This window comes from Rhodnius prolixus, unplaced genomic scaffold (assembly GCF_049639745.1).
Source record: "Rhodnius prolixus isolate KJV_2025 unplaced genomic scaffold, Rpr scaffold_19, whole genome shotgun sequence".
Lineage (NCBI taxonomy): Eukaryota > Metazoa > Arthropoda > Insecta > Hemiptera > Reduviidae > Rhodnius > Rhodnius prolixus.
Genome location: NW_027411584.1, coordinates 1,274,884 through 1,289,706, shown reverse-complemented (window position 1 = coordinate 1,289,706; position 14,823 = coordinate 1,274,884). Strand labels below are relative to the sequence as shown.

At 34.7% G+C, this 14,823-nt stretch overlaps 1 protein-coding gene across 2 annotated transcripts in view; it reads right to left on the bottom strand.

Annotated features, from left to right (window-relative positions):
* Positions 1 to 14,823, bottom strand: part of LOC141448328 (lachesin-like) — a 201,359-nt gene that overhangs the window by 119,940 nt on the left and 66,596 nt on the right. For both annotated transcript variants that reach the window (XM_074116657.1, XM_074116658.1), the window contains exon 2: positions 3,994 to 4,100. In XM_074116657.1, the coding sequence (XP_073972758.1) occupies positions 3,994 to 4,100 (107 nt within the window). The remainder of the gene's footprint in view (positions 1 to 3,993; positions 4,101 to 14,823) is intronic.

Below are 14,823 nucleotides of genomic sequence, written 5' to 3'. Positions count from 1 at the left end.
AAAATTGTTTTCTAAGGATCTTTTTTTCTTTTTGTTTAACAATATCGGCAATGTACCGGTGAATATCCGATTAAACTCAAAATCAATGCTCGATTGCAGAACATCCTTGTATTAAGAGTAAGAGAGAATAAAGTGAAAGTAGATGATAAATAAAAACTCGAAATTGTATAAGCTCCTTAATTCCATATATAAAAGATTATGGATTAAACAATAGTCTCATTAAGGGAATCGTCTTTCTATTCTTCTCTTCCGGAAGTGCCCTTTATTCGAGTTTTTCCGGGAGAGTGAATACTATGTATATCTTTTAGATTGAATCAGTATACCCAAGTTCAAAGATAATCTCTTACGTTATGTTCAAAGAAATTACAGTAAAAGGAAAATATACTTCCGTAAATTGTTACTGATCCCTGATTTTCCGGTTTTTAAATTGAGATGACGTGTTCAGTATGTCCAACAAAAATAAAAACAATTGTTGGAAGAGGATTTTAATTAAACTTATTGTGAAAAAGAACAATTGGAAAAAAAATCGCCAATTAAATTTATTAAATATTTATTTTAATAAATAAAAGAAAAATGAATGAAAACCAGGACTGAATTTTCTCTATTTAACTTTTCTCAATTTTTTTTGTTTTTTGTAAAATACAAAATTTCTGCATAAAATATATTCGTTGGAAAACTGTGCGTAAAGTAATTAAAAAACACAGGATATCACTGGTCGTGAAAAGCGGAACAAAAAAAGAAAAATGTTGAAAAGTAAGTGAATGAAAATACGAGAAAATTAAAATACTGATACTTGGCACTTGGTTTTACTGTTTGGGAAAGTATATATATATAAAGGGTGAACATTTTATGTAATCCAATTGTGATATATATGTGTATGTGTAAGGGAAACTTTCCTGGTGGAGGGAGAAGTTGGTGGAAAATGAAAAGTGGGTGGGGTAAGCTGAAAAGGAAAACAATGGAAAACTACACGGAAAACTTTGCTGAGTGTGTGTGTGTGTGTGTGTGTGTGGTTTTTTTTTTTTTTTTTTTTTTAATAAAATAATAATACAAGATATCCGGGAAATTTTTTTTGACTTACGTAGTAGATGTGCGCGAGCCGAGCCCCCCCAGTTGTAGAAGCGGAGGTAAATCTACTAGGTTTAGGGGAGTGAGGTAATTGTTAGCCCCCAGAGGGGAAAGCATGACGAAGAGAGAACATTGCGTGCCACAGAGCCACTCTAGAAGCCTGGCTGGCCACACACTCTCTGCCAACTTGTTGGCAATTAGCGCGGCTTCCGTCCCCCACCGCCACCAATTCAGTGGCTATATGAAAATAAATTTTCATTTTTCATTTCAGTTTCCTGTTTAATACGATTAATTAAATGGTTTACACGCACCAATTATATTCTTACTCTTCTCTTACTCTTTTTTTCTAGGTATTTTGCAATCGTGTCGAATTTTCTTCGAAAAAAATGATCAGTGTTGTGATTTTTTTTTTTTAAATTTTTTTAGTCAAAAGAAGTACTTTCTACAAATTGAAGACTACACGGGAAGAAAGAGTTAAGAATACCATTTTATAGATTTTTCAGGAGAGCAACTTTTAAAGTTTGAAACGTTTGCAGTTTCAGTGTTTATTGAAATATGATTTTGTAATTTATACAATGCATTGAATGGACCATTCTTTTAGTATTCCTTAAAAGTATCAAGCAAATATTTTTAAAAATTGGGTCGTATGAAATAGAGCTGTGGGGTTCCAACCAAACGCTCCAATCTCCAAAGGATTCAATCGCTACAATCTAAAATACTTCCAACTATTGTAAACGCTCCAATTTATGTCTCCCAACCTGGACTATCTCGTACACTGACCTTAACATTCCTTTTGTCACCACACAAGTTGCTGAAAACACGATACAGAAAACTCCACTTCAACCTGCAATCTCATATAAATCCTCTAGCTCAAAATCTTTCTTCTAGAACTCTTCCTGATAACCCGGAGAAGACGTCTTAAAAGACAGTGGTCTCGTGATCTCCTCTCTAGTGAAGAGAGTGACTATCAGTCTAATGTTTTGGAGTATTACCATTGGAGTAACTTCTCCACACGTTACCTTATCATTTGTTACTCTATTGTTATCATTGTTACTTATAGCGTTGATGCGCTGATTGTATCATAAATAAACGCAAAAAAAAAAAAATAATAAATGGGGGCCTCTCTGTGCGCCTATTTGTCTGTATGTCTATTTTCCAGTTTCTTGGTATAACCTTCGAATCAGATTGTGAAAATAAGAATATAATGTAATTTAGTGATCATATTTCACTATATAAACTCCATGCAACTCTCACGACAAAATTCTATTCATCTGTGAGAGTCTAGTCATCTATCATACAGGGTGGTTCATGACTAATTGAGTTTCAGAAAATAATATTGTTTACAAATTTTCTGCTTTTATTTTGAATGAACTTATATAAATTATAATATATACCTGTAACCTTCCAAGAGGTTACCAAAAAAGTTTCTTGTTTTTGATTTGATAGTTTTTCACAGAAGATACGGTGAAACTGTAGTCATTTTATTGTGAACATGTAAAATATGGAAGTCAACTGACTTATACCAGTTGTTCTTTTTTCTTTTTTCCTTCTTAATGACGTACTAGGAACAACTGGGAAATCTCTGCATATGAGAAAAGTCTGATTACGAAATGCACGAGGTAAAAGTGGTGTCTGTCTTTCGAGTGGTTTGTTAAGAGAATTCCGCCATATTGCACTTCCTCTCTTCCTCCTCTTCCTCTTCGGCATTTTCCATGCATTTTCTGGGTCACGTACTTTGGCTGTGTGCGTGTGTATGGTAATACTAAACATTGTTTTCTTGTATAAGTGAGCAGAAGATCTCCATTTCCAGCGCAAACAGCTCTGCTGAAGGCGTTATGTAAGTACTTTTACATATGAAAATTGGAGAAAATGGAAAAGTGTTATTTTTTCCGAGTGTCTTCACTTTGTTCCCAGCTATCTTTTACAGCCTTCATGTTCAATTTAAATATACCCAATCTATAACTTGTAAGATCAATAGCCTACATCCTTTTGGTGGAAAAAAACCTTCTTTTCTTTAAATATTTTCCTCTTCTATAAAAGGAAAAGTGGGAATATTCTATAATTATTATTTAATTCATTTCCTGGAGAATGATTCCTTTTTTCTCCTACAAGAATTTCCTCTGTTTAGTAGTTTCGCCTTTATCCAAGCTGCAGAATCTCATCCCTTAAATCCTGCAATTACCTCCAGAACCTTATCCCTTCTTACTTTCCATTGGACTTCCTTTGACCAACCACCACGCGCTGTCCATTGTCACCTGAATAGTCTCTTTCCGGAACCAACAACTTTACAGGTTAACAGTATGGTTTGCGGCTTGACTTCTATTGAACCTAGTTCCTTCACCAACATCATCATCCTCTAAAAGTCCATCTCTTTGTTTTTAAGTCTCTCACACTGTTTTTTGTATACAAGTTTCTGCACCGAAGAGTGTAATACTTAAGGCAACTATTGGCTCATTGAAGATCAGCCTATTGGTTGACCATTATATTCTTCCTTAGGGAGCTAAGCCATTGGCTACTTAGTCCTCACTCAAATTCACCAAACTAAATCTGCACCTAGGGGTTCCTCAAATATAAAAGTAAAGCAATTGCCTATTTTTTTCAGGCGGGGCAACCAATTAGGTGTCGTGGACGGAGGCGACTGGCAAACATACTTTACTATAAAGTTCTCATATTATTAACCATTAAATAAAATCCAAGGCCTAAGACCCAGAATCGAACCCACTAAACCAACAATACATCTTAGTTTTGCAGGTTTCTCTTCTTAACCGCTCGGCTACCGTGGCGCCTGATTCCTCAAAATAAAGCTAGATCTATTTCCCTCTAATTCTAACTAATTTAAGTTTTCCACCCTTCAAGTAAATGAAATATATAATCTTCAAACATTTTTCGGCCAATTTTCACTCAAAATAATCAATAAAAATTTACCTTATAATTGCCAAGATTGTCGACGACACAAGGCAGTGAGGCATCTCTACCCAACGCTACTGTCACGTTAGGTATAGGCTCAGCGAATTTGGGGCCTTCTGTCAGAGCTGTAACAAATTAGAAACTAAGTTAATGGAATTGGAAAAAAAATAATTAAACGAATAGGCTGAGTAACTAGCATTTTAAAATTTATTCAATTGTTTCAAGCATTAAAAAAGGCATTACATTAAGTCAGAGGTCGCCAAGCGTCTATTTAACAAAAGTAGGGGGTCGATCTGAGCCAGGGGGTCAAAGGAAAAATAATTTCGAACCCAATATAGCGAACCTTGCAAAGAAACACCAGGCAAACCCATCTCATTGATTAAGAAGCAATACAGTAGTTACTTTACTTATTTATAATTACTTATTATTTAATAAAAATATTAAGGTATTTAAATTTCAACATTAAGATATTTTTCATAAAACTATTTGTTACACAATATAAAAATTAATTTAATAAATGTTTAAAATAAAAAAATAATTGTACAAACACAGTACCTAATAGATAGTTTTATTTTAATTAACTGAAAATTACTTTTATGGGGGGGGGTCCATGATCAAAAAATAGTTTGGCGACCCCCTGCTTTAGAATATCCAACATTTTTATATTTGGCAGTAACAGTAACTAGTTAAAGGACAAAAAAATAATCTACAGAATTTTCTTGTTCGAACAAGAATACATTTTAATCTTTATCATATCCAGGACCCACCAGTATCTGTGCATCAGAATCCTGGAAATTTTCTGGAAAAATTTATTCAATAAAAGTTTTAGAGCAACCAGAGTATAAAAAGTTGGGAGACATATTCCAAATCGGAACGGTAAAGTTGTTGTAATTTCCGTTTAAAGGTTTCTAGCAACTTAGAAAGAAAAGCGACTAAAGTCTGAAAATGGAAAACCAATTCTGAGCTTCCTGTGACGTTTCTCGAAATATATAGACATGAGAAAGAATGAGTGATTGAGAGAGAAGGTGCGATCATTCGTTTCGAACTCGTGTACTCCCGGTGGAATTGCAATTTCAAAAATTAGAGACGATTGCAATACTCCCTTAAAAGTTAAATGAAGAATTTAGGGAGTTTTACATGAATTAACAGCTTCCCATCATCTTAAACCTCCCAGACTTCTTCTAATCATCATCTCGTCCCCCACTTCCTGTACTTCATCAGTTTTTCTACGTCCATTCACTCTCTCTCTCTCTCTCTCTCTTTCCGTCATTTCGATCGATATAATGGATTATTACGCTAGATTTACCCCTAGCTAAAGAAATCCCTAAGTGGTAAGGATTTTTTGGCAATGTACGAACTTCCCAGTTGGGTTACATCATCAAGCGAGAGTCTCTAGATACTGATTTAACCCAGAGGTTTGGGATGCTCTCTCAGCCAGTTTTTTTTTTCCTCTACCAGCGTCTACATCCAGCGTATCAGCCTAATGAAGTATCACATGCGAGCTGATCGCGTTCTTTTTTTTTTTTTTAACGATAAGCGCCCCCTTGTTCCGCCCAATGAACGCTTATCGTTAACTTTTTTATTCCATTGTTGAGGACACGAAGATATTTTTTTACATTCAGAGCTTAATATATCTCCAATTGTTTGGTGGTAAGCGCTTCATTGCGTGAATTCAGAGCTTTTTTCCAAGTAGATATAATTTTATTCCATCTATGAGTTTTTAACTGACTCAGATTTCCCGCCGGAAGTGTGCTGAGTGGTTTTTTTACAAAGTGGTCTATAGGCACCTATAATTAACAGGAAATCGTTCCAAATTTTTATATTAATTTTAGTTGAAACTCTATGGTGACTTAATTAAAAACTTCCGGAAGTCAAAAATTGCACCAAAAAAAATGGGGACACCCAACTTTTGACTATTTTTTTTTTTAATCTCTTTTTCTATAAAAGATAAGGTTCCCAAATTTTATTTAAATTATAGCACATATCCTGGTTTGTAAGTATAATTTGTTTACATCGAGAAAACGATGTTTTCAGTAATGGTTACTATTTGAGCTGCTTTTAACATCTGAGATTCATTGGTGGTCATTGCTCAAAGCCTGGAGCTTTTTCCAGTGCACTGCCGGCCTGCGGACAATGTTCCCTCGTTACCGACCATACTGTCCATCATCGGCTTTCTAGTGACAAAGATAAACTAGAATATTGTCACCAGGATTTAAAATATCTAAGGATTCCGAGAGTCTGCTTCTTCAATTTTTCTGCAAAAAAAAGAAATGGGGTTGCTCCATCTGTTTCTGCTCTGAATTGATGCTTAGGTAAAAGTACCATCAGAGAAGAGTATGATTCATGTAAAGGCTCTGTAGATTACAGATTATAGTTTCAATCAGATTACTGTAATGGAGGCTTACAGCAGCTCTACATTTTGATTATACAATATTTGGTCAGAGGTCGCCAAAGTGGTCTGACCCCAGGGGTCTATTTAACAAAAGTAGGGGTCGATCTGAGCCAAGGGGGTCGAAGGAAAAAAACAATTTCGAACCCAATATAGCGAACCTTGCAAAGAAACAAAAGGCATACCCATCTCATTAATTAAAAAGCAATACTGCAGTTACTTTACTTATTTATATATTTATATATATATATATATTAATCTTTTATTGGAATTTACCACTGCAGCGGTTGTTGCAACAAGCAAATATGGTACCTGATAGCAAAAAAATTAAAGGAAATCACGAGTGGAGAAGGCACCCAGTAGTGTCACTCCAGTAACGGGCTTTGCTATACTGCTCTCACGATAAGAGTAGATCACGAGGCCATCTTCTCTTCAATCTCCTTAGAGGATTACCTGGTAATGTGGAGGAAGATAGGAGTTCTATGAGAGGGTTAGGATGGAGCTGCTGTACTGGAATGAAATTTGATAAAACGAGTGTGTAGCAAGATCCTGTAATGAAAGGGATTTTGAGATAATTATGGATAGTAAGGTTAGATACATAGAACGGAGCGTTAAGAAGTTTTCTGAAGTATTTTTGACTGTAAGTCTGGAGGCGTAGTGAGTTGGAACGCTTAGTCAATCCCCCATACTTCGATGCCGTATGACCAAATAGGGTCGCAGTAACAGTAGATATAAGAGTCTTTTGTTATGTAGGTTAAGTTTCGAACGTTCGTCAAGTAGTCTGGCGAGAAGTTTTGTAGCGTTAGTTAGAATAGTATAGAAATGCTTTATTAACAAAAATATAACATAAATAAACAAAAATAAACTATCAAAGCTTGGTGCTTAACACCGTCAGCCAGAGCTGTCATCTATTATGAACTTTGGTATTTACAAAAAACTAAACAAAGTAAATGAAACTTCAATAATTAAATAATCAAACCAATAAAATAAATACCTGTGAAAATAAAGCAAAAGAAATACTTGTATATAATAATAATAGTAATAATAATAATGATATATACCAAGGATGAGCAACACGCGGCCCGCCAAGCATTTCTAAAATTGAATTTATTTTATCGACTTTCTCCCATCGATATATTGTTATAAAATTAATTATAATAAAATGGTAGTACATACTAAACCGAAATATTTTTTTTATGGCGAGTTACTTGTCGACGACGTTTTTAAACATTAAATACGAACGCGCCGCGTCTGCGCGATTTTTTTGTGACGAGATACACACTTGTCGGTGACTTGTTCAAACATGCAATACGGACGCAATGCGTTTCGTACGAAGTTTCGTAAATTATTAATAAGAGTTAATCTATGTGCGGCCCGCCAAAAAAAAATTTTAAATTTAAATTGGCCCATTGATTAAAATGGTTGCTCACCCCTGATATATACAATAGTAATAGTGAGATTCCCTTTGTGTTCAGTAGTTGAACTCCTGCACAAGTAGGCTTCTATATTTATAAGCACATGTTGTAGCGTTAGTTAGTTTCTTGTCTTTTCAGTCTAGTATGGGGTTAAGGTATTTAAATTTCAACATTAAGGTATATTTTTCATAAAACTATTGTTACACAATGTAAAATTACTTTAATAAATGTTTAAAATCATAAAATAAATATACAAACACCAGTACCTAATAGATAGTTTTTATTTTAATTAACTGAAAATTACTTTTATGAGGGGGTCGAAGGAGATTTCGAAAAATTATATAGGGGGGTCCACGATCAAAAAACGTTTGGCGACCTCCCCTTTATAGGTTATTTTTGTTTGTTCTGCAATTAATTGACTTTGCATTTTTGACTATTTGTATAATATATGTATATTTATCTTTTTTTGTTTTTGTTATTTCCTTTGAGTATAATGCTGTAATCGTTGTACGATTGGTAGCCACGTTGTTGAACAGCATTCTATGATTATATATTCTTTTCTTTCATCTCTCTCTCTCTCTCTCTCTCTCTCTCTCTCTCTCTCGCAGACTCCACGATATCTGTTTGACATGTTTACTGCTAAGGGTGTACTGGACTTACGGACTACAAGGACTGTCCACACCAGACTGTACATACCAACTTACAGGACTGCTACCTATCAGAATTCTTTTTTCGTTACTGCCTGTAGACTGTGGAACGACCTACCAACGGACCTTACGAACAGGAAAACAATTTTTAATTTCAGATTTTTATTTTATGACTACTTATTACAGGAATTTAGGAGGAAATAGTTTATTTATTTATTTTTATTATTTATTCTAGTTGTGAAAGTTATAATTTTTTCTTATTAGTTTATATTTATTGTAAATAATTTTTTGTGAACAGTTGTTTGGATTTTATTTTATATTTATTATTTTAACCGAGAGTTTTTTTCTGTTTATCATATAAATTTTATTTATTTTTGTTGCCCTTAAGGGACATGAGTCCCAGGGCATAATAAACGTATCTTTCTTTCTTTCTTTCTTTCTCTCTTGTCGATTCATTCTCTTTTCTTCAAGTGCAGCGAAGTCGGTCCAATACAAAGTGACTGTTTAGTCGTTGTTGACTTCTTTGTATCCCATTAAGAAGTCCTATGATTATATATTCTTTTCTTTCATCTCTCTCTCTCTCTCTTGTCGATTCATTCTCTTTTCTTCAAGTGCAGCGAAGTCGGTCCAATACAAAGTGACTGTTTAGTCGTTGTTGACTTCTTTGTATCCCATTAAGAAGTCCTATGATTATATATTCTTTTCTTTCATCTCTCTCTCTCTCTCTCTCTTGTCGATTCATTCTCTTTTCTTCAAGTGCAGCGAAGTCGGTCCAATACAAAGTGACTGTTTAGTCGTTGTTGACTTCTTTGTATCCCATTAAGAAGTCCTATGATTATATATTCTTTTCTTTCATCTCTCTCTCTCTCTCTTGTCGATTCATTCTCTTTTCTTCAAGTGCAGCGAAGTCGGTCCAATACAAAGTGACTGTTTAGTCGTTGTTGACTTCTTTGTATCCCATTAAGAAGTCCTATGATTATATATTCTTTTCTTTCATCTCTCTCTCTCTCTCTTGTCGATTCATTCTCTTTTCTTCAAGTGCAGCGAAGTCGGTCCAATACAAAGTGACTGTTTAGTCGTTGTTGACTTCTTTGTATCCCATTAAGAAGTCCTATGATTATATATTCTTTTCTTTCATCTCTCTCTCTCTCTCTTGTCGATTCATTCTCTTTTCTTCAAGTGCAGCGAAGTCGGTCCAATACAAAGTGACTGTTTAGTCGTTGTTGACTTCTTTGTATCCCATTAAGAAGTCCTATGATTATATATTCTTTTCTTTCATCTCTCTCTCTCTCTCTTGTCGATTCATTCTCTTTTCTTCAAGTGCAGCGAAGTCGGTCCAATACAAAGTGACTGTTTAGTCGTTGTTGACTTCTTTGTATCCCGTTAAGAAGTCCTATGATTATATATTCTTTTCTTTCATCTCTCTCTCTCTCTCTTGTCGATTCATTCTCTTTTCTTCAAGTGCAGCGAAGTCGGTCCAATACAAAGTGACTGTTTAGTCGTTGTTGACTTCTTTGTATCCCATTAAGAAGTCCTATGATTATATATTCTTTTCTTTCATCTCTCTCTCTCTCTCTTGTCGATTCATTCTCTTTTCTTCAAGTGCAGCGAAGTCGGTCCAATACAAAGTGACTGTTTAGTCGTTGTTGACTTCTTTGTATCCCATTAAGAAGTCCTATGATTATATATTCTTTTCTTTCATCTCTCTCTCTCTCTCTCTCTTGTCGATTCATTCTCTTTTCTTCAAGTGCAGCGAAGTCGGTCCAATACAAAGTGACTGTTTAGTCGTTGTTGACTTCTTTGTATCCCATTAAGAAGTCCTATGATTATATATTCTTTTCTTTCATCTCTCTCTCTCTCTCTTGTCGATTCATTCTCTTTTCTTCAAGTGCAGCGAAGTCGGTCCAATACAAAGTGACTGTTTAGTCGTTGTTGACTTCTTTGTATCCCATTAAGAAGTCCTATGATTATATATTCTTTTCTTTCATCTCTCTCTCTCTCTCTTGTCGATTCATTCTCTTTTCTTCAAGTGCAGCGAAGTCGGTCCAATACAAAGTGACTGTTTAGTCGTTGTTGACTTCTTTGTATCCCATTAAGAAGTCCTATGATTATATATTCTTTTCTTTCATCTCTCTCTCTCTCTCTTGTCGATTCATTCTCTTTTCTTCAAGTGCAGCGAAGTCGGTCCAATACAAAGTGACTGTTTAGTCGTTGTTGACTTCTTTGTATCCCATTAAGAAGTCCTATGATTATATATTCTTTTCTTTCATCTCTCTCTCTCTCTCTTGTCGATTCATTCTCTTTTCTTCAAGTGCAGCGAAGTCGGTCCAATACAAAGTGACTGTTTAGTCGTTGTTGACTTCTTTGTATCCCGTTAAGAAGTCCTATGATTATATATTCTTTTCTTTCATCTCTCTCTCTCTCTCTTGTCGATTCATTCTCTTTTCTTCAAGTGCAGCGAAGTCGGTCCAATACAAAGTGACTGTTTAGTCGTTGTTGACTTCTTTGTATCCCATTAAGAAGTCCTATGATTATATATTCTTTTCTTTCATCTCTCTCTCTCTCTCTTGTCGATTCATTCTCTTTTCTTCAAGTGCAGCGAAGTCGGTCCAATACAAAGTGACTGTTTAGTCGTTGTTGACTTCTTTGTATCCCGTTAAGAAGTCTTTGACGAAGAAAAAAGTTTTGGTTACGGAAGAAAAGATATCTAAAAAATCTTGACATTCTATGGAAACGATCTAACGATCAATGAAAATTATCTACTAACATTTTCACAAATTTGTTTCAACGTGCAAGTTATTAGGGGGAAATTATAAGCTTCAGAATTGTAAATTGTGAATGTTTCACATCTTAGATTAATTCCAAGAACAAATTCTCTATATAAATCACATTACCATTAGAGATTTAATAATCTAGATTAATTTTATGGTAATTACAAAATTATCATGTAATAAAATTAAGTTTTGATTTAAACAAAGATATATTATGTATGTCTGTACTAAATGTGTAATTTACCGAACGTAGAGGGCACACCGTTGGGGGAATATGTAATTCGACGTCGTCACGTAGAAGGGGACCGGTGTTGCCCAAAGATATGTTGTGTATCATTATGGACCAAGACAAGCTGATAGTGTCTTAACGATGTATAAATCATTAGTTAGTTTAGGGAGTATACTTAGTTGATATGGTGAATGTATGTATGTGTATATACATTCACTTGTTACCCTTCATACACACACATAACACAGTTAATATAGTAGTAATTTTCGCGCAAGTTCGGCTAAGTTCGTCAGGTTGTTTCCGGTATATACCAAGCGAGCGACAACACCTTGGTAATATTGCTCAGCCATCAGTTTACATAATTTACCGAAACGCTATCTCTAGGTCTTGTTCATCCCCCACCACCACCACCACCACCACTTCCGCTTTTGCCTCTTATCAAAACCAAAACCAAGACAAAATGGCGTCTAACATACGTGCGTTACCCCCTTCTACATCCACCAAGCCAGGGGCTCCTATATAACCATCTTAATGTCCTATTATCATACATGAATATTACATAAATATGTAGTCTACATGTAATGTATGTTATCTACGTGGAGGTATATCCTAGATATCTCTCTCACACTCTCTCTGTGACTCTCTCTCCATTAGTTACTAATTCTAAACTATTCAAGCCACAGTAAATTTTGTGTAGCCGAGATCTCCTAAGACAACAATGAAGATCATACTGGTATTGAAGTCAATGTAGGTCCATTCAAGGACTTCCAGGTGTCTTCACGTTCACTATTTGGAAATCCTGGAAGAAATTGTCAGACAGAACAAGGGTTATATTTTTATCAGAATCAACCTGGAAACGACTCTGGAGGTTATTGGGTCAAAATGACATCTATGATCATTTAAAAGTCTATTCAAACAAACGGGACTTTGATGCTCTGATGAAGATGATTGCATTGACGTACAGCCCCTGTAAGGAATGCTGATAACTGCCTAAATTTTTCTCGGTCCATTCCTCGCCTCCAAAGTCAAGAGAACATGAAGGCTTACTTGATTTACTGGAAACTAGAGGCGGAGAAACCCATGAGATATGGCAGTTCAGGCTCCCAGTGATTTGAATGAACTTGCGAGAGTTCGTTGAATTTTACCAGATACAAGAAGGTCAAGAAGGAAAAATCATCACCTTGTTGGGTCGACAATAAAATCAAGTTATGTAGGATAAGCGCAATAAACCTCTACAATATGGCGCGTAGTTTCAGCTGACTGAGGCAGTACTGATGGGTGGACTGAGTGGCAATGGTGCCTTGATTAGTTGGGTGTCCCAAATAGACTGTTGCTGTATTTTTAGTGCATTAAGGAGGTCCTTTATTTAACCCTTATTTATTTGCAGGAAACTAAAACGTGTAAAGAAAATTGTAATTAAAAGTAAAAATAAAGTAATGCCTATTTTTTCAGGCGGGCTTTACGTCCAACTACCAAATTAGGTGCCGTGGACGGAGCCGACTAGCAAACGTACTTTACTATAAAGTCCTCATATTAACCATTAAATAAAATCCAAAGACTTGGCCCCGAGAATCGAACCCACTAAACCAACAATACATCTAAGCTTTGCGGGTCTAGCCTATAACCGCCTAACATACTTCACAATAAATTCCTCACATTAACCATTAAATAAAATCCAAGTCATAAAGACCGGGAATCGAACCCACTAAACCAACAATACATCTTTGCAATGCGGGTCTAGTATCTTAACCGCTCGGCTACCGTGGCGCCTAGAAAATTGTAATATTTATAATCATATGCAGGTAGTCTGAACGAATGGATTAGCTGAATGGTTAGTGCATTGGATTAATGTAATGAACTTCTGGTTTAAGTCCAATTCATACTTAATGTTCCAATTAAAAAAAAATGTTCACTCTGTTCTCCTTTTTTTTTATTTATCTGTGTAACGATTTACGTCACTAGTGACGACATTCGTGTGACTCGTCATAAGAATCATATCTACATAAAAAGAATATTCCGAGAATCGTGCGATTGCGCTACGTCATTTTGCAATAAGAATAAACCATGTAGATTTGTTTTATACCAATAATCATAACTCCTGTACAAAATAGGTGGTACAAAAATTTACGTACTTTGGTAAAACTAAAACACAATTTGAATTTATTTTAAATTCCCAAATGGATATTTCATTTTTACCATTTATTCAAATTTAAACCATAAATATAAACCTACATCACTGGAATATTACACAAATATAATTCTGTTCTTTATTTATGAATACATTATGCTCATTTATTTGCCGCAAGCATGTTTATGCTATTTATACTCTTCATTTCACCTGTAATTAAAGCCTCTTTACAAAAGCTTTCAAAGCTTTACCTGCAGACACAGCTATAAACCTCATCCAAAGGTAATTTAGGTTTTTATGTTAACTGGACTTATTAATAAATAATTCTATACTAATTACAGGGAATCATATCTAAGATCTAAGATCGTAGCATTTTAATTTTAGCTGGACCACAGAAGTTTATAAAGTCGGGAAAAAAAACGAATTTCAGAGAATGTACAAAATAGCGAAAATGCGCAAGTCGTGTGAATCGGGAAAATACAGGAAGATAAAGGATAGACAGGAAAACCAGCCCCCACTCCACTCTTTGATCACTATACAGGGTGAACCAGTAAGTAATGTCCATAGGCCTACTGTGTGTAGTACATCTAAAGTGCAGTTCAATGACGCATTGGCCAACTTCATATTTCCCACTCTTTTTGAGTGACGTCACTTAATATTTTTTCTCAAGTATTATTCTTATAATCGATGGTTAATTTGTAAGACATTTGGTTGTATTGGTTAATACCTAATTCCGATATAAGGATTATCTGTTTGTGGGTTCAAAGGGTTGTCAAGGCTTATTCACAATTTTTTCTTTTTCAACAGTGCAATTGTGGGTGAAATTGTAATTTGGAGTAAATACAAACTATATGAATATTGGTTTTTCTGCAACCATGTAGGAATGTTCTCATTACTCAATAAAAATCAGTTGTGTAATGCCCAACTTCCCTCACTAGTGGGGAAAAATTCCCATTAGTGTCACTTTCCTCACTAGTGAGTGGAAAAACTTTATTGTGCTTCCTTGATATAAGAAGTTTTGTTATTAAATATTTTCTGTAAAACTTTAATAAGCTTATTTAAATTTATTTTATCTAAATAATTAAAAAACGAATATTAACAAAATAAAATAAAAATTGAAAGGAATATAGAAATAAAAATAATACTTTAATAAATAATTAGATATTTTTAATTATAACAGTTTAAAAGGTTATAGTGTTACCTTATAGAAATTTAAAATGGATTCTTGTGATTCCTGTTTAGTTTTTTTTTAGTTAATAACCCTAATGG